Source organism: Bos indicus, chromosome 28, assembly GCF_029378745.1.
Source record: "Bos indicus isolate NIAB-ARS_2022 breed Sahiwal x Tharparkar chromosome 28, NIAB-ARS_B.indTharparkar_mat_pri_1.0, whole genome shotgun sequence".
NCBI lineage: Eukaryota > Metazoa > Chordata > Mammalia > Artiodactyla > Bovidae > Bos > Bos indicus.
Window position 1 is genome coordinate 32,767,796 of NC_091787.1, and position 21,205 is coordinate 32,789,000.

Here is a 21,205-nt window from a genome sequence, read left to right on the forward strand (position 1 = left end):
GACCCCATGGATTGGGATGAACCCGAGAAGTGGGCTGTACAGTGAGCAACCAGAGGTGAATTTACAACACCCACCCATCACGGAGTGACTCCTACGTTGACAGCCACCACAGGGCCACCACTTTTAGAAGGTCAGAGTGTCACCACAGGGAAGTGTTAGAAGGTCAAGAACAAGAGAGGAGCAGGTAGAATAAGAAAGCAAGAGGGAATATGGACTCAGTGAGGCTACAGCTTCAACAGTCCTTCATTAAGAGTTGAATGAAATGCTTGCTGGTTACTGGGGGATGTACACTCCACTCCAGTGCCAACCAGGAGTCTCTGAAGACTACCACCAGCCATAGAGCACATCCTCTGCCTCTTCTGGGGGGTGTGTGTGTGTTTGTGTATGTTTATTTACACAAAAGAGCCCCTCTTTATTGCAGAAAAAAATGAGTTCCCTTACTCTTCCTTCTCTCCTTCCAAGATCTACTTTTCTTGCTTATTGAGTGATAAAAACAGTTAAGAAGGCTTTTGAGATTGAGTGAGTATCTTAGAGGAAAGGGGAAGCATTTTTTTTTTTAAACCAGTTTGGCCATTAAATAGGATCTCAGAGTCTGGGAAAAGGTTTAAGAGAGCTGGAAGAAACACCGACGTCAGATGCATATGTGACTATACTGTATGTCAAGATACTAAACTAGGACCTTGAAAGTTATGATTACTGAATTGGGAGGAAACTGGCATGCTGGGGAAAGGGAGTCTTTTCCTTCCCACCTGCCCCCCAATTTGGTTCCTTCTCCACCTGAAGGGAGCACTTCCCCTGCTTCTACTTTTTTCCATTCCCTCTGCTAGTTCCTGCCAGGAGAAGAGGGGCATCTAATTGGGTTGGGTCATGTGTCCACTGGACCCCGTGCTGTGAATGTGAACATTTTTTGTGCCTTAAAGTAGTGCACACAGTCACCCAGGGATGCTGTTAGGATGCAGGTTCTGACCACGTAGGTCTGGGTGGCATGAGAGTCTGCATTTCTACATGGTCCCTGTGTGATGCCCACGCTGGGGTATGGGTGGGACGACACAGTGAAGATCAACTCCCTAAAGGCAGAAACCAAAACCTAGCTTGCCTCTTCCTTCTCCAAGAAGACAAGCTCACTGTTTCCTCTCATCCTTTGTCATCTCAGCTCCCTGAGCAGGCCGTGCAGGAGGCAGGAAAGAGTTTAGGCTCTTTCTTCGGGCCTTGGCACATTGCTCTGTCCAGCAGGCATGACCGAGCAAATGGAGACCAAGATTTAAATTGGGGGGCAAGGCAAAGGAGGTGGAGTGGAGAGGCCAAAACCAAGCTACAGGCTGTATCAACCAGGGTATGTCAAGAATAGAAGCCACTCTGCTACAGGTAAGATGAAAACTAGAGGCTGACACTACCTAGAGAAGGGCTGGAGGAGCAAAGTCAAAGAGGCCAGCATTATCCATTTCACTTGCAACACCAAGGGGGAAGTTCTCCTGAACTTCAGCAGAACCTCGGGACCCTCAGGGAAACTCGCACCCCAGTCTCCATTTCAAGTAGCAAAGTCAGTGGTTGCCAAAGTTTCTGCTGAGAGTTGCTTTGAACCTTGCATCTGTTCAAGGTCTGGCTATAACTGCCTCCCAAGAACTAAGGCTTCTTTTTCTCTCCTACCATCTAGATAGACCCAGAGTCCTCTCTCATTGGTAGACTCCAGCCCATAACCATGCAGGTAAAGGGATTCTAGGAACTATCGTTCCTGGCTTCACTGTGATGTTGAGGAGACCTCAGGAGGAGGCAGTGGTGATGCTGAGTTGACAAAGATAATGTGGCACATAGGCCTAGGCTGCAGGATGGAGCTTTATCAAACCACCAAGACGGTGCTTCATCGCCCAGTGGCTATAGTTCTCATGGGCTGTGCATCGTCTACCTTTACTCTTGGGGTGATGGCATTCAGGTCCCCATCAGGCACCCAATGCCACCCATCCAGCAGACCACGTGTGACAATGATTTTCCAGCTCATGGCAAACCCACACAGAGGTGTTACTTGGCAGAACACACTTCCCATCCAATCCCGTCAAGGCCATGATGAGTGAGGTTGTTTGCTGCAGGGGTTCAGCAGTGCTGCTTCTCTGAGACTCCTAGACAACATCTTTACTTGTTACCATCTGTCCAGGATCCCAGAGCAAATGACAAGAAAGACTGGGGCAGAGCAGAGATGGCAGATGTGTCATTTAAAGCCACCGTGCCTCCTACAGAGAACGCTTCCCGGGCTGACAAGTGTCACCTCTTGCTAAATGGCTTTGAGTGTCCATATAGTCCTCACTCTCCAGAGACCACCATCCCCTGATCATCCTGTAACAATGCAAAGCTTAACACCCCCGTGCAGCTCTAACAATGGCAAAGCTTAACCCAGGTCAATGGCAAAAATATGTGTCCGGCAGAAACATTGGGAACTGTTTGGCCAGCATCATTTCAGTGCTCTGACATTTTGCTGGTGACCTTGGTCATGAAGCCACTGTTTGGGAAGGCTGAGGGGGTGGTGTTTCAAAAGCTGGATCATTCTCGGGAAGGCAGTCTATTGTGAGTGTGGGTGTTCAGGTCTCAAGCCCGCTTCCTGGGCTGGCAAGAAGAGGCAGGAGATGCCCCTTTGAAAGCTGCGGCAGCCACAGCAGGTTTCACTACCAGGCAGGCTGATGTGAGCCTCTTTGAATTACTGAGTGAAGGATATCCCTCTTGCCAGCCCCTGTCCCCTGTAGGCACAGCAGAGAAGTATTACAGGCTGTCCTTACCTTGGGAATTAGCCTGCAAGACCCCGATGCTGTCATCAAACTGCATAGATTTGATGTTGAGTGACGCCAAGATGCATTCCTTGTCCTGCAGCGAAGTATCATCAATATTATTCTGATTGGCTGACAGGATAACGCACATGTCACAGAGGTTGATGTTGACGGCCCTTAAATCAGCCCGACTTAATGGCGTACCCTTTGGCATAGAGGAAAGAGAAAAAAAAAAAAAAGGAGAAGCAAAAATGAGACTGAGGGACGAGAGGGAAAGAGGGGTAAAAAATAAAAACAAATTAAAGATTGAGCCGGAGCTCTGGGAAATTATTTAACAAGTATCTTTTTTATGCCTTGACATTAAGCTGGCCTAACTACATTCAAGGGAATAGGAGCTGTGTGCTAATCTAAAGGGTAGTTGGTGCTGATGGCAGCATTTTAGGCTTGCTCTCAATACTCAATCAAGCTATTACTAACTAACGAGGGAGAGGAATAATGCCAGGGTTCTACATCTTCTTCCTGCCTGGAAATTGTCTTGATTTAAGTAACTGTCCTGTGGCAACCTCTGGCTTTCAGAATGTAACAAAGGGGTGGATTTCAAATGCCTGTTTATTTAATAGCAAGTCACTTCTGTCTCAGGCAAAAAGACAGCAGCTCCAACTAGAATTTCCAAGGCAGCCAAGGGGAAATAACCAGGGAGCATGGTGTGATGAGGTGGGGCTGAATGCAGCGCTCAGTTTGGAAGAGGTGGGAGAGAGTGCAATCAATGTGCATCTTGGAAAGGGGAGATGGAAGCGTGGGTAAAGCTTCACGTCATATCATTTTACTGCATCTTTTGAGCAAGAAAAAAAACAAGGAAGTAGAGTCATTGTCCAAGAACATAGGCCTGGTTAAATACACCATCAGATAGATTTACAGTGGAAGTCTCTGTAGTAGGTAAAAGGACTGAAAAAGAGTTCTCCATGTAGGTATTGCTTTGGAAGGATCTCAAAGAGAGAGGAGCAAGTAAAGCAAACAAACAAAAAACAAGTTCTAGACAATTCAGAAAGTATGATTTCATTTATGCAAAAAGAAACCCACAAAATAGAACTATACATGCATGAATGTATATACAAACTTTCAGAGAGAAAGTTCAGAAAAAGTACACACTAAATTAATAACAGTAATTACCCCTGGGGAGGGGAATAAGACTGGAAGGAAAAGTTTGTTTTTGACTTTACATACTTCTTTTTTGTTTGAATATTTTATAACAAGAACATATTTGTATATTACTGGAGTAATTAAAAATAAATAAGCCAGTAAACAGATTTTTTGAAATGTCCCATAACAACAGAAAACAATGGGGAATTACATTTGAATGACAAAACAAAGGAGGGAATGACAGAGAGGTCAGAAATGTAGCCACTGGTAAAATATAAGGGTTAGGATTGAAGGACAGGGGCATGACCCCCACATGCTCTGTGTCCTCGTCGAGGGCTATGGCTGAATAATCTGGCCATCCCATGTAAGAGGGGCCCACAGGCATCATTTTGGAGTTCATGGCCAGCTACCAGCCTCCCTCATCCTCCAGCCTAAATCCAGCTTCTGATGTGCCTTCATAGAGATCTGAGTTACCTTCAACTCACTGAGCCAGTAGGGAGAGGGTCTGCCAACTGCCTATATCTCTGGATGCCTTCCTCTCATTCTCCTTCCTGGAAAGGGGACTTTGAGAATACTAGACTTGGCCACAGAGATCAAGGCCATCAGCCCTCTTTTTATGACTCAGTGGCAATAATGATTCTATTCTCAGCCTCCAAAATATTGCTTCAAAGTGAAATTATGAAGGAAGAGGCCTATAGGGTGGGGAAGCTGCTAGTTCCAAGCTCTGGAGCAGGATCTTTTGAGAGAAGAACTCTCCCCTCTTTTCCTGGGGTCTTTGGTGCAAAATAAGTCTGACCAGCTTCCTGAAACATTTCACCAATGCATAAGCTTCAACTGCTTACATCCATATTCTTTTAATTTTCACCTTGCAGAAAATCCAACAGTAATTGTGATATAAGACAATCCTTGTACAGCTGTACACACATGAGTTCAAAACTCAAGTAATACAAATGACATACACAGAAACACTGTGTTTCTCTACGTGTGCTAAGTTCTTTCAGTCACTTCTGACTCTTTGTGACCCCATGGACTGTAGCTCTCCAGGCTCCTCTGTCCATGCGATTCTCCAGATAAGAATACTGGAATGATTTGCCATGCCCTCCTCCAGGAGATCTTCCTGACCCAGGGATTGAAGCCACACTTCTTAAGTCTCCTGCATTGGCATGTGGGTTCTTAACCACTAGCACCTTCATGCATTGGAGAAGGAAATGACAACCCACTCCAGTATTCTTGCCCAGAGAATCCCAGGGACAGGGGAGCCTGGTGGGCTGCCGTCTATGGGGTCGCACAGAATTGGACATGACTGAAGCGACTTAGCAGCAGCAGCAGCACCACCACCTGAGAAGTCCATGTTTCTCCGGGATGGCCCAATACGTGGGGCCCTGTTTAAGGAATGAAATAGGTGAATAAAAAGGTGAGGGCCCATTTTGTACAAATATGCCATGCCTGAGTGTGCTAAATTTTGGAAGGTTTGAAATAGGAGAGGCTGCAAACAGAACTAGTTCACATAGACATAGGCAGATGAGTAGATGTGCACAAGGGCACGAAGAAGGAAGCACACACAACAAACAACCATACATAGCAAACACCGTACACAGACCCCAACATACACGTGGACACCTGTGTCCCAGAAAAACAGTAAGCTCTTTACAAAATACTTTTGTACCCCAGTCTATTGCTCCCAAGGACATGTAGGAAGGCACATGTAGGAAAAATAATGGTGGAAATATGTAATCACAACTATCACGTTCCTGAAATTAGCAAGGTATATCTCTGCTTCTGCTCTTCTGGGTAAGACTATTTGATTTTCTGCAGGTGACTATTTTTAGCCACATGTGTTCATCAAGTCAGTGATGAACTGACTTTTGTGGTCCAGCATCCAAAAGATCTCTGTATGTATTTTTCTCACTTCTTTATATATTTATTGTCTATATTAACTGTCTTTTGTGCTAGGTGTATATAAGGATACATGGTAGCTACAAACGGCATTGCTTATGGATAGATTTTTATGTCTTTCTTATTGAATTATATTACTTGATTCTTTCCATTTCTGAGATTCTAGAAGCTAATAACAGAAAAAAATGAATTTTAGCTTCAAAAGTGGGGAAAAAAATCCAGACTTCTTGAAATATAGAATCAAATTTGTGTCCCTCAGTTTTAGGGATATGAACTTCCAAGAAAAAAGTCTGGAGAATAAGTAGCATTTGCATGGATTTGTAGCTTGAAGAACTACAGGAAAGGTTAAAATGTAAAGTGCTCTCCAATTATTTGGGAATTTATAGAAAATATATTGATTACTAATTAAGGAAGTAGTTACATGACTCTCAAATCATGAATCCCATGCCCTCACATTAAATTGTGGAGTCCAAAACTGTTCCTTTTATGTGTTTTATAATCAATACTATCACAGGCACACATGGGCACCGACGTGTACACACGCAATGGTATGGAAACATTACAGGGTTTCTAAAGGACGATGATGGAAGCAGGGGTTGGCCAGCAGAAGGGGTTGGTCCTCTGCACAGCAGAAATGAAAATTCTGTTAAATACATTTAGTTAAAAACAGAACAAGATAAAATAAGATTTCTCCAAGCAGTTATAATGCCATAAATAAAGTGATATAAATAGTCCCATAAGTAAATTCCACTATAAGCTTTATACTATTGCAAAGCACTGGGTTTGGGTAGGTAAGAGAGAAAGTGTTTAGACACTGATATGGTTAATACATTTGATACCAGCTAAACTCCATGTCTGGTGAGCGACTGAACTTGGCTGCAAATTCCTTTTAATAAGGTCTCTCAGGGTTTGGATATTGCTAGACAGAGTGTAGGGGAAGGGCTGAGTCCTCAGGCCCATAACCAGATGAAGAAGCAGAGGCATGATCAAAGCTACAACCATTATATTCATCTGGGATTTCTCTTTTGTGAATACAAAGGAGAAAGAAGCATTGGTAACGTGACCTTGGACTTACAGGCAAGATGGAAACCTTGGGGAAGTTATGCAGTGTCTCCCATTCCCGCTTGAGGTACTCGATGGAGCCCACAAACACGATGTGCTTGAGCTCGTGGTAGTGAAAGTTGCTGGCACGGAGCGGCATCACCAGGTTCCGAAGGCCAATCAGGGCAGAGCTGACGTCGCCAAAGATGCAGACCACCACGTGGCCGCTCAGGACGGTCATGGCAGCTTCACTTCGGGTCTGCCGGGGGAGAAGAGCACAAGCGTTGGAGAGAAGACCTCACGGGGTTGTGCAAGGGACTAGAAAATCACTTTTGTAAAATAACAAGTAAACAGTCACTGAGTGCTTGCTATGTACTATTATTTTTTATTCCTTCAATGTTATATCCATGCCATGTGTTAATCGCTCAGTCATGTCTGACTCTTTGCAACCCCATGGACTATAGCTCACTAGACTCCTCTCCCCATGGGATTCTCCAGGCAAGAACACTGGAGTGGGTAGCCATTCCCTTCTCCAAGGGGATCTTCCTGACCCAGGGATAAAACCTGGGACTCCCACATTGCAGGCAGATTCTTTACCATCTGAGCCACCAGGGAATATATGCCTATACCTCGAGTATATGTACAGAAACTATACTGATGTAATAAATATGAAGTCCATGGGGTTGCAAAGAGTCAGACACGACTTCGTGGTTAAACAACAACAAAAATATATATTCACACACATCACTACTTTCTTTTAAAAAAAGATTTAAGGAAGCTATGCCATACATACATATGAACAGGATTCATGGGGAGAGATAAGAAAGAAGAGCAATACTGACGTCATTTGGAAAAGGAAGTCTTAGTTTCCAGGAAATTGTTGATAAAACTGTTTTCCTTTGTTGCTGAGATGATGATAAAATAGTCAGACTCGTGCTGGCCTTGGCTCAAGAGATGAGCTTTGAATTCTAGACTCATCAATGGGATCCCACAGGACATTACTACATCAGAAGGTAGAAAATGACAGCCCAAAGCCAGGGGCTAGCAAACGATGACTCACAGGCCAAATCTAACCCAGTACCTGCTTATCTCTGGCCAGGGAGCAAAGATTGGTGTTTATGTTTGAAAATTGTTGGCAAAAAATCAAAAGAAAAATATCTCATACTACGTAAAACTTATATGAAGTTCAAATTCCAAGAAAGTTTTATCACAACACGGCTGGTCTTACTGCTTTAGGTGTTGCCGGTGGCTGGTTTTACATTACAAAAGCAGAGGTGATTAGTTGTAAATTCTTTGTTGTATGACCCTTTACAGAGAGAGTTTGCCGACCGCTATCCACTGCTGCCTTAGGGTTTGCAGGGACACAACTAGAGCGACCACTTGTGCTAAGTCATCAGAGGAAGACTCCCAAACAATCACGAGACGGATCAGAACAGCAAGAGCAACAGGCCCCCGTCTTCCCCCAACTCCAGGCCTACAATTCACAAAGGGAACAAATGAAAGAATAAAATCACCCCAGTTTAAGCTTCCCAGGACAATTAAACCTTTAGCCCCTGCTGGCCCCTCTGCTTACTGTGTTCGTGCAAAGAGCAACACAGGAGGCCAGTGGTGGGTCTTTCTCTGCCTCTCTTTCTGGTCCAATGCCTCCCAACTTCCTTTCTTCCTCCCAGTTCACCCATTGCATGTCTGGACGGCCCCATGTGGCTTACAATGCTTTTGGGGAGGCATATTAATGTCCACTGCACATATCAAACTCTGCTCAATTTAATCTCTAGAATTGACCAGTGTATTGATTGTTTAAATGCCAATATTGCAATTCATGACAATGTCAGGGTTATTACAGCAACCCCCAAGGAGAGGAAGAAGCTAGCTTTTACTCCCTGATCGTTAGAATAAAGCAGGGGCTGTCACCGTTATTGGTTTCTCTCTGCAACAGTACAGGGACATCTAAGATGCAGGCCATAAAACATGTCTTATAAATGGTGACCAAGGAGGAGCCGCTAGGGAGTCACATCCCCATCACTGCTTCATGGATGAGTGAGTTATCTTGGCTGGATGGAGCATGCATGTCTAGGTACCAGCAGCAGAGGGTCAACCTGTCTGTAATGTGCTGTGATGGGATTCCTGATTAGTTTTATTTGGCCAGGTCATTTGGGAGGCTAGCTCCCTTCAGGAAGCCTGGGAAATAAAAACTAAGTTCAGAATAGAGGCCGGAAATCTAGACGTGTGGAGCTAGGGAAAGCACCAGTTAGCAGAGTGGCCGTTCACTGTGCTAATCCCAGGAGCTTAGATCTGGTGTCCAACACACGAGATCCTCAGACTAACCAGAGCAGTATGACCTGGAGAACCTGGTAAAGACCCCAATTCCCAGGATGTAGCCCTGGGGAGACGGATTCAGTCAGATATTAGACCCAATGGAGAAACCACTTGTGTGTATCTTCTTTTTCCTATATATCCTTCAAGGCCTAGTCCATGTATGTGGGGCCTTCACGGCCATTAACCCCTTCTCAGCTCAACCTGTTTGTATCTAATAAGATTTCCCTGGCCACTTAAATACATGCTAGAGTGAAACAGCACTTTGTGTCTTGCCACGCTTAGCTTTTAATATATTGTTTCATGGTACATTTTATCTTTTAATTAGATGGTCATTTTCTCAGAATTATAGCCATCTCGAATTTTCTAACTCCAAAAGCACTTAGTATCCTACATGCACAAACAATCCTCGTGCAGCTGGCTCTCGCAAGCATTCTCATCTCTTTGAGAGGGTTATTTGACAACGGGTTTTTTGGACCACCCTGTCTAAACAGCACCTACAAGTCCCTTTCTAGCCCATGCATGTGTGGGTGCTCCGTTGCATCTGACGACACGGACTGTAGCCCTCCAGGCTCCTTGGTCTGTGGGATTTCCCAGACAAGGACGATGGAGTGGGTTGCCATTTCCTTCTCCAGGGGTTCTTCCTGACCCAGGGATTGAACCCATGTCTCTTACATCTGCTTTACTGGCAGGTGGATTCTTTAGCACTGTACCGCCCGGGAAGCCCCTTCTAGCCCACACTGCTGCTGTTGTTCAGTTGCTAAGTCCTGTCTGACTCTTTGCAATCCCATGGACTGCTACAGCATGCTGGGCTTTCCTGTCCTTCACTATCTCCTAGAGTTTGCTCAAACTCATGTCCATTGAGTCAGTGCCATCCAACCACCTCATCCTCTGGTTGCCCCCTTCTCTTCCTACCCTCAATCTTCCCCAGCATCAGGGTCTTTCCCAATGAGTTGGCTCTTCACATCAGGTGGCCAAAGTTTTGAAGCTTAAGCTTCAGTCTTTCCAATGGATATTCAGGGTTGATTTAGCCCATGACCCCATTTTATTTTCTTCATAGCATTTTATCAATATCTAAAATGTTATTACATAGTCATTGTCTATCTTGAGATCTGGTCTTTGTCCCCACTAGATTACAAGAGCTATGAGACCAGCTGTTGTCAGAGGTTGTATCTTTAGCAACAAGAACAAGTGTCTAACATGTAATAGGTTTGTGAAATACGTTTTGTTAAATGATCCTATTTTTCAGATGAGAGGAGTAGTAACACCTCATTAAACTCTTTGGGGCTGGTAGGGTGCTTTGAATGTCAGCCATGCACTTCTCAGGATTATCTAGGCAAGCCATTGAAAGCTTACATCCCAAAATGTCAACCCAGCTTCTGACATGCCCCAAGGTGGGTAACACCAGGATGAGTTTACATCCCCAGAGCAAAAGTGGGGCAGATACAACATCAGAATATAAACAAGAGCAGCAGCTTTGTAATGAGAACCATTTGTACTCCTTGGAAAAGGATTGCTTCCTGAGAATTCTGACTTTCTATGCTTTTGTCTGCAACTTTCACACCTCCCAGACAACCTCCAGAACAGAGCTGTATTGGTTCTTAATGCTCGATTATAATTAAATTGAGAAGTCACACACATATTCAGATAAAACACAGGGGAAAACCTAGTGGATTAGAGCACAAAGGCATTCTGAGGAACTGGAACCTTCCTTTCTTAGGAACACTGGCCATAACATCAGCAATGACAGGATTTTCCTGGCTGACATAAAGGAGCAGGCCTCAGCAATCTGAGGATTAGAAAGCACAAGGGAGGAAGAGCCTTTCCATCTGACCTTCCTGATTATTAATCCATTTTGCATGGATTAGCAAGACAATAAACTGGTAGGAAAGCCGATGTAGGCGTAAAACCTTAAGCTGTTAATCGGACAAGTCTAAAGAATAGCATGGATTATTATCTGTTCTAGCATTCCTGAGACAGACCAGAAGAAGCCCACCCCTGCTACTGAGATGAGTCAACCAGGAAACGGGGCTATGAGCTCCAGCCTTTCTGAGGTGGATCATGGTCATCCTTGTCATCATCAGCAAGTGGGATTTGCCTGCCTACCTTATGAGCTAAGAAGGATCACAAATATGCAAATATATTATCTAGAAAGATACAAGACACTATTATAAACAAATGACGATACAGGTAGCATTCAGATTTCTTCATGGCATTTAATATATAATAAAAATAGGTAAGTTTATGGAGTCCTATGTTGGGTTTTAATCTTCACTACAATTCTATGAGTTAAGGTCATTCTCATCCCATCTTCCTCCACATAAGAGACGAAGTACAAATTCTTCAAGGGACTGATCCAAGGCCACACAGCTAATGGCATAGGCATGCTCTGGCCTGACAACCACGCCTGCAGGATATGGTACATACTGCTCCCACGATGGCTTTCACACCCTAAGGTAATGAGCCAATACATATTCACAGATCGAAAATTCCACTCTTGGGTCATGCTCTGATACGAGTTCTAGCTGCTTCAACATATGTCCTGAATGTTAATTACCAAAAATAATTAGGGCCAGGAACAAACACCCCACCACCCAGCTAGGAAAACTTCATTCACAGCAAATATAATTTGGGACAGAAGCGGATGGCACAGATTCTGCAACCTGTCACTCACCAGGATGACTTTCTCTATCTCCTTGGGCGCACACCAGTGAAACATCCCAGTAGAGTCATATTTCTTCACATTGGAGTCCATGTTGTCAATCTGATCATTGCCAGGAATTAACAAGGGGTCATGCCTGGGGAGAAAAGTACAGGAAAACCTAAGTGGAAAATGTGATAAATTATAAATGGAAAGTGCCCCCTGAGTTACATCTCAGAGGAGGTGGGAGAAGCAGAGGAAGCGCTTGTCACTGAAGGCCAATCTTTTACTTGCAGAACCCATCCTGTGAAAGATAACTGCCCTGAACCCCCACCACCTCCTGGACGTGCAGGTGACCTGTGCTGGGTAGTAATTCTGCCTTTCTTTCCCATTCCCCTTTCTCTCCAATGGACTTCACATCATTCTGTGGATTCAGTCTCCCTTCTTACGGATGTCTCACTCCTTCTGTTCTCATTTACCAGCTATCCAGTCTCTCCATGACACACACGCGCGCGCACACCCAAAGGGTTGTTATTAGCATTGGCAATGAAGAGGAAAGAATAGGAATAGAGCCTCATGCTGACTGACTGGCATGAGGATGGAAAGCCAATTACTCGCTCTTTCTGACTACAACTTCTGACGTGATGCTCTTCGCAGTAAAAGCTTTAACAGGCTGCACTTTAAATATTTTAGCAATTTGCCCAATCAGATTTTGCTCTCCCTGGCTGAAGCCCTTTAAAGATTCAGCAGCATGTCACTTCAGAGCAGATTGACTACCAAATGCCCACATCTGGAATACATGATTTCAATACTAAACAACACGCTCTCTCCTTGCCTTGACAGCTGTATTTGCACTCACTGTCCAATGACGCACCGCCCCACCTGCACCTTCACCTCCCAACTGCCACACTCCCTCCACAGATGAGAGCCTCGAGCTCAGAGGCATCTTAATAAACTTGTCTTGAATTCTCAGAGCTACATTCACTTGCTCTTGCCTTATTTACTGGTGGAGAAAAAAGATGTCTCTGTAGAGGCTTCCCCTCCAGCGGACTGGCAGAGCCTTACCAACAACCATAAGAATTACAATAGAATCAGGCAGCTCTAACAAGCTTACAGCATAAGAAATATAAATCGTGCATCTTGGCCCACATCTGTGGTCTAGATTCTATCTCTGACAGAGATTCTGGACCTCCATTTTGAGGGAGGTATTTGAGTGCCTACAACAATGACCATATAAAATTAGGATAGTATCCTAGGCATAGTTACCAGAGTATCCCAGGGATAGTTACCTATCTGTACAGTGGAACTATTTCCCCTGAATAATCTCATCAGTTTGAAACAGAAAATATAAATAAGTTGAAACTCCCAAAGTTTAAAGTTATTTTACCTTTTAAACCATCTATTTCAAGTGTAAAATTGAACTTTTAGTTCTTAATATTTCTTCCTCTGAAATTTCTCTGATGTATCTCATCTGTATGTTTGGAACATAGACAGTGTAATACCAGTCCCTTTGATATGGTCCAGAGACCTAGAATTGAACATTTAGGATTCCTACCATGGCCCTCCTTGCAGGCCTCCCATTCCCACTTAAGTGGGGAAGACTCTCACTGCTTTTATTTATTCCTGCAAATTTTCTTTTAGGCTGCACCAAATGACAAATATTGTGCAGGGCAATCCTACAGTTATCTTCCATGAACATGCCAGACGACTACAGGAACTGTCATATCTGATCTTAAAAGGAGAAGAATGATCAGCTCAGAATAACATCTCAGTAGTTGGGTTGCTGCAAAGTCTGGAGGTGTTGTAAACCAGCAGGTCACCTTTCAAACACTGAACTCAGCCCAAAATGCTAAAATAAAAAGGCAGTTGCTGATAAGAACGGGTTACAGATCATGGCAAGAGAAAACTTAAATATTTTTGTCCTTGAAGAATTTTTTAAGAGTCCTATAGATATCCACTACTCACCATAAAGAAGGAGTCTGAGAAAATGAACAGAATAGATTCTTTCTTCCTAGCCCTAGAATGTATTTTAGTTGGAAGAGAGTCTTCCCTGAAGATACAGAATCAGTTTGTTCATTGGTTGGAGAGGAAGTATTATCTCAAGGAATACTTCTGAGTATTCCTACCCCCAATATTCAGGATTTATATTCATATAATATGAGCAAGCAAGCAAATGATGTAGCAAGCTGACCAAAATTCCTTTTGGAAAATATGTGCCTTGCAAGGGAGGAGATACATTTTGATTTCCTATCTTTCTTGGGAGGAATCATCCCTTGGTTGTACTGGTCTCCAACCTTCATCTTAGAAAAGTAAACAAGCAAGCCTGATGATCAATTGCCCCTCAATGAGAAGAAAAAGACAGCTTTGTAATGTCAAGCCTCATTAACTAGGGTGAGGATTTGGGTACCCCACGTATTATTTGACACGAGAGCTGCAAGCCAGGATTTGTGCTGGAACATCTAGAAGCATCACGGAGGTCTCAGTGGTAAACCACATTGCACTCTGCGCTTCCTGCAAGCCTCTCAGCCTGCCCCAAGATCATTTAAATATAAGTCGTCCAGGACGTTCCTGCACCCCACTCCAGTACTCTTGCCTGGAAACTCCCATGGATGGAGGAACCTGGTAGGCTGCAGTCCATGGGGTCGCTAAGAGTCGGACATGACTGAGCGACTGCACTTTCACTTTTCACTTTCATGCACTGGAGAAGGAAATGGCAACCCACACCAGTGTTCTTGCCTGGAGGATCCCAGGGACGGGGGAGCCTGGTGGGCTGCCGTCTCTGGGGTTGCACAGAGTCGGACACGACTGAAGTGACTTAGCAGCAGGATGTTCCTAAAAGAGGATCATCTGAAGACTGTCAAAAATCTCCCTGAACAAATATATTTCCTTTTCTGACCAGTCATGGTACCTGAAATTTGACCTTTGGTTTTTTGAATCAGTAAAGCACCCAGTAAACCTGAACCCCCTCTTCTGTGCCAGGAACGGAGGAGACTGTAATGATGAAGGCTCAGTCCCTCGTTAAAGAAAGGGTTATCATACATTGAGCAAGAGAGAAAACGCCCATCAACAGCTGTGATAAACTGCAGCAAGTGTTATAGCAAAGTAATGTACAAGGTGGTCCGAGAACACCAATAAAACACTCAATTGCCTGGTATTTGAGTGATCAAGGAGATCTTCGCAAAGAACGTAACATTTGCTCTGAGCCCTGAAAGGTGAGAAGGAATCTCAGCCTATTTTAGTCATGATCCACTAGAAGCCATTCACAGGATTGAGGCCCCAAAGAAGATCCAAACAAAAGATGTTATCTTGGAGATGTTGTATTGCCTGACCTATGGTACAGAAGACTCAGGCCAGGCTCCCAAGTGGCACTCGGGTGTGCACTGGGAGTCAAGTGGAAGAGATGGATTCAGCTGATTGAATATGACTGATGGAGCCCAGACTAGGGATTTAGATAGAGCCAAACTCAAGTTTCCAAAAAGGAAGAATGTCATACAAATGGGAAGTATTTTTTAAGTGACATGAGTTGTTTCCCAAGGCAGTGGATTGCTCATCATTTCAGACATTCCTAAGGAGCTGTGGATACAGAGGGGATTTCACTGTAAATGTTGGGTGAGCCTCGAAGATCTTTAAGATTTGAAGCACTGTTCTCTCAACGAACAAGAGGTGCCTGGAAAGAGTTTGTATTTTTTAACCACTATTGGGTATCAAAAGGCTGGAGGGCATGCAGTAAGCATAGAAAAGTTGTTTTTGGAGCAAAGATGGAGGATAAGTAGCACTTATCCTGAAGACTGATGACTAGAACTGCTCCTCGTTAACTAGATTCACTAGATGTCTGGGAGGAATCTTAGAATGTGAATCATTCCAGCAGCATGAGAGGCTGTCACTACTCTGGGCCAGACAGGATATGTTTCTTTGCCATGTCTGGTCCTGCATCAGTGCAAGTGAGATAGGCTGGCTTAGGCTACTGAGAGATCTCTGACATAGGTGAAGAGTAAAGAGTCAGTCATTCCACAGGAACTTCTGCCCCTTGAGCATGTCAATCAACAGTGCTTTGGTCAGGGGAGGCCCAGGAGAATAAGGCAGTTTGTTATACATGGAAAGAAGGACCATCAGAAACCTCCCCGAACATTGAATCTCATCATTATTAGTTTAGAAAATGACGAAGAGAGTCACTTTCACAAGTTCTCAGACAACTCCTTTAAAGACTTAGTTGGAACCGAGGACCAATCCTAGATACTGCCCTTCGCATCTGAACTATTTTATATGCTTTCTCAACTCACAAAGTAATCCCAACTCCCACCAAATGGACCATAATTGATTCAAGGCTCATTTGTTACTTATCACCTACATGCCTTGTTTTAGGGTGAAACTATGAGGGAAGGATATCTGCTGTGTAGTTGTTATGGACTGAATTGTATCCCCCTCCATCCCACAAAATCTGTATGTTGTAGTCCTAACTCCTAGCATCCCCGACTGTAACTATATTTTGAGATATGCTCATTAAAGAGGTAACACAGTTAAAATGGAGTCATTAGGGAAGGCCCTAATTCAATATGATTGTTGTCCTTACAGAAGGAGGAACTTCAGGCAAGCACATTCAGAGGGAAGATGATGTGAAGTCACAAGGAGAAGACGGCCATCTACCAGCAAGAAGAGAGGCCTGAAACAGATCCTTCCTTCATGGCTTCAGAAGGAACCAACCCCGCCAGCACCTTGATCTTGAACTTCCAATCTCTAGAGCCATAAGAAAATTAATTTCTGTGTTTAAGACACTCACTCTGTGAACTTTATTATGGCAGCCTGAGCTAATTAATACAGTTGTGTATCTTGAATAAAAATGGGCACGATTGACCAGATGTCACTCCACTGATGACCCTGGCTGTCCTCTTGCACCTTAGGGCTCAGCTGTTCATTTAAAGGAAAGAAGCATCCTGCCATCAGTTTAGAAATACATGGAAACATACCAGAAATATACAACATCTTCACAAAAGCGTTTGGGCCACATACATACCCAATTAGATCTGCTCTGCCTGGGAGGCTTCCTGGTCTTTAACTTATGCATTTGAGGATCAATACCTCTGACAACCCCATCCAGAGAAAAAGAAGAAGCCGAGACACCAGCCAGTTAATTTGTTCAGTGGGACCAAGAGAGCTAATCCTCCAAGGGAGTTTTTGGAAGTGGATACCACTGATAGAAGAAAACCAACTATTTCTTTAGCAGAGTGCTTGTGTATACTGGCTCCAGAGCCAAAATGTTTGTCTTCAAATTTTGGCTCATCTACTACTTGCTACATTGTGCAAGTTTCTTCATTTGGAAAATGGGAGTGTTAAATGGCATCATTAACTAATGGGTTCAATTTAAGGACAGTCTGAGTAAAGACATGCCACGCACCTGGCACAGAGCATGCCCTCACTAAATGTTAACTACTATTATTATTATCATTCTTTATACTCTGCTTACACATCACCAAACGGTCAATACCAAAATCAGACTGATTATATTCTTTGCAGCCGAAGATTGAGAAGCTCTATACAGCCAGCAAAACAAGACCAGGAGCTGACTGCGGCTCAGCTCATGAGCTTCTAACTGCAAAATTCAGACTTAAATTGAGAAAGTAGGGAAAACCACTAGGCCATTCAGGTATGACCTAAATCAAATCTCTTATGATTATACAGTGGAATACTGTATAATCTATTGGTAATACTACAAGTAGACTCAAGGGATTAGATCTGATAGAGTGTCTGAAGAACTATGGACAGAGGTTCCTAACATTGCATAAGAAGTGGTGATCAAAAACCATCCCCAAGAAAAAGAAATACAAAAAGGCAAAATAGTTGTCTGAGGAGGCCTTACAAATAGTAAGAAAAGAAGTGAAAGGCAAAGGAGAAAAGGAAAGATATACCCATCTGAATGCAGAGTTCCAAAGAATAGCAAGGAGAGAAAAGAAAGCCTTCCTCAGTGATCAATGCAAAGAAGTAGAGGAAAACAATAGAATGGGAGAGACTAGAGATCTCTTTATTAGAGATACCAAGGGAACATTTCATGCAAACATGGACATAATAAAGGACAGAAACAGTATGGACCTAATAGAAGCAGAAGATGCTAAGACGAGATGGCAAGAATACATGAAAGAATTATACAAAAAAGATCTTAATGACCCAGATAACCATGATGTTGTGACCTAGAGCCAGACATCCTGGAATGTGAAGTCAAGTGGGCCTTCGTAAGCATCACTACAACAAAGCTAGTGGAGGTGATGGAATTCCAACTGAGCTATTTCAAATCCTGAAAAATGACGCTGTTAAAGTACTGTACTCAATATGCCAGCAAACTCGAAAAACTCAGCAGTGGCCACAGGACCGGAAAAGGTCAGTTTTCATTCCAATCCCAAAGAAAGGCAATGCCAAAGAATGTTCAAACTACTGCACAATTGCACTCATTTCACACACTAGCAAAGTAATGCTCAAAATTCTCCAAGCTAGACTGCAACAGTCTGTGAACCAAGAACTACCAGATGTTCAAGCTGGGTTTAGAAAAGGCAGAGGAACCAGAGATCAAATTGCCAATATTTGTTGGCTCATAGAAAAATCAAGAGAATTCCAGAAAAACATCTACTTCTGCTTCATCAACTATGCCACAGCCTTTAATTGTGTAGATCACAAATGTGGAAAATTCTTTTTTTTTTTTTGGCCATAAATAATGTTTATTTGAATTGTTTTGTTGTTATTTAGTCACAAAGTCATCTCCAACTCTTTTGCAACCCCATGAACTGCAGCCCACAGGCTCCTCTGTCCATGGGACTTCCCAGGCAAGAATACTGGAGTGGGTTGCCATTTCCTTCTCCATCAAATGTGGAAAATTCTTAAAGAAATGGGAATACCAGACCACCTTACTTACCTCTTGAGAAATCTGTATGCAAGTCAAGAAGCAACAGTTAGAATCGGACATGGAATAACAGACTGCTTCCAAATTGGGCAAGGAGTACGTCAAGGCTGTATATTGTCACTCTGCTTATTTAACTTATATGCAGAGTACATCATGTGAAATGCCAGGCTAGATGAAGCACAAGCGAGAATCAAGGTTGGTGGGAGAAATATCAATAACCTCAGATATGCAGATGACACCGCCTCTTCGCAGAAAGCGAAAAGGAACTAAAGAGCATCTTGAAGAAAGTAAAAGCGGAGAGTGAAAAAGCTGACTTAAAACTCAGCATTCAAAAAAACGAAGATCATGGCATCCAGTCCCATCACTTCATAGCAGATAGATAGGGAAACAATGGAAAGAGTGACAGATTTTATTTTGCGGTGGGGGCGGGGGGGCATCCAAAATCACTGCAGATGGTGACTGCAGCCATGAAATTAAAAGATGCTTGCTCCTTGGAAGAAAAGCTATGACAAACCTAAACAGTGTATTAAAAAGCAGAGACATAATTTTGCCAACAAAGGTCTGTATAGTCAAAACTATGGTTTTTCCAGTAGTCACGTATGGATGTGAGAGTTAGACTGTAAAGAAGGCTGAGTGCTGAAGAACTGATGTTTTTGAACTGTGGTATTGAAGAAGACTCTTGAGAGTCCCTTGGACTGCAAGGAGATCAAACCTGTCAGTCCTAAAGGAAATCAATCCTGAATATTCACTGGAAGGACTAATACTGAAGCTGAAGCTCTAATACTTTGACCACCTGATGTGAAGAGCCGACTCATTAGAAAAGACCCTGATGCTGGGAAAGATTGAAGGCAGAAGGAGAAGGGACGACAGAGAACGAGATGGTTGGATGGCATCACCAACTCAACGGACATGAGTTTGAGCAAGCTCTGGGAGATGGTGAAGGACAGGGAAGCCTGGCGTGCTACAGCCCAAGGGGTCACAAAGAGTCAGACACGACTGAGCAACAACAACAAAGAATCTACTCATATATTTGTACCTCTTATATGGTGAAAGGAGACAGGAAAGAGAGAGTGGTTCAATAATAAAGATGGGTTCTCCTACTGTTCCTCTGACTACTATATTACTACTACTGCTACTACTATTGCTACTAAGATGAATAGCCATCCTGGGTTGAGCTCTTACAAATGTTGCTGTGGTAAAACTTTTACCTACATTTTATGATGTACTCATCACAACGACACAGGCAATTTCTGTTATTATGATCCATTTGCATGGATGGGAAACAGAATGTGACTAAGTACGTGGCTAAGATAACACAGCTAGAGGGAAAACAAGGCTTTGACCAGAGAAGACTTCTTAACTGGAAGTCAGTGATGCCTGGTCCCTATCTCACACCTTCCCACTTGCAGGAAGCAGCTGGATCTCGTTCATTCCCCACTGCAGTACCCCAAGCCGCAGTGCCCTATGTGGCAAAGAGAGGAAAAGCAGCATGTCGGGCATTTATGAAATGCACAGCTGGTGTGAATAATCAGTAGAAAATTTCCCCATGAGCCCCTGTCAGGACAATGTGCTAAGGAGAGCCTCAATAATCAATTAAGGCTAGACATGCTTTTGTCTTGTCCTAATATCTGAAGACTGCATTTAGGAATACCCACATTTTTATAACAACTGAGAAGCACCAGTGAGTTAAATTTTTCATAGCTATGCTTCTTGAATCTCAGCTCACACCTCCAAAGTCCACAGCTAGAAATTAAGCATGCCTGACTTCAAAAAAAGAATAAAAGATCATTGTTTTGAGGATTTGCAGAGCAAGGAATGCCACTTGCCATCAATTAATCTCAGGAAGCGAAATAAATGCCCAGCTACAGCAGACACACAAAAAGCTTGCCTTGAAGACAACAGCCTAAAGCAAAACCACAAATCCCTTCTCTAGCAAACCTGCTGTGAGGAAGCTGGCATTATATTTTAAAGAGCACAGTTCCCCTAAGAAGAGAATCTGAGTTTTTTCCTGTGGCAGTGGGTTCTGTGCTGGCCTGCAGAAATTTATACTAAAGTACAAGGAACCAAAACCAACCAACCAAACAAAAGGTATGAAAGAGAAAGTTACCACATGGGTTTTAAATTGTCTCCTTTCCTTGCTTGATTTTCAGGACCTCATTTCTACCTACATGATGCAGCCTTTCCTATCATTACAGGCATCCCATCTAGATTGAGGCCAATCCTGCAGGGGTCCTCCTGGGAATGGGAATCTTGATAAAATGGGGCGATTTCTCCTGCCTTTGTAGGCCTTTCATCCCAGGGGTAAGAAAGTGATTTTACTGAGTGTCTATTATGTCCCATAGTAAGAGTATCAGGACATTTCTGAAGCCTCATCTGTTCAGTTCAGTTCAGTCGCTCCGTCGTGTCCGACTCTTTGCGACCCCCTGAATCGCAGCACGCCAGGCCTCCCTGTCCATCACCAACTCCCAGAGTTCACCCAGACTCACGTCCATCGAGTCAGTGATGCCATCCAGCCATCTCATCCTCTGTCGTCCC

At 43.5% G+C, this 21,205-nt stretch overlaps 1 protein-coding gene across 15 annotated transcripts in view; it reads right to left on the reverse strand.

Moving 5' to 3' along the window:
• KCNMA1 (potassium calcium-activated channel subfamily M alpha 1) overlaps positions 1 to 21,205 on the reverse strand; it is a 774,726-nt gene that overhangs the window by 77,913 nt on the left and 675,608 nt on the right. For all 15 annotated transcript variants that reach the window (XM_070782104.1, XM_070782103.1, XM_070782107.1 and 12 more), the window contains 3 exons: positions 11,818 to 11,941; positions 6,865 to 7,089; positions 2,766 to 2,958 (listed from right to left, as the gene is read on the reverse strand). In XM_070782104.1, coding sequence (XP_070638205.1) covers positions 2,766 to 2,958; positions 6,865 to 7,089; positions 11,818 to 11,941 — 542 coding nt within the window. The remainder of the gene's footprint in view (positions 1 to 2,765; positions 2,959 to 6,864; positions 7,090 to 11,817; positions 11,942 to 21,205) is intronic.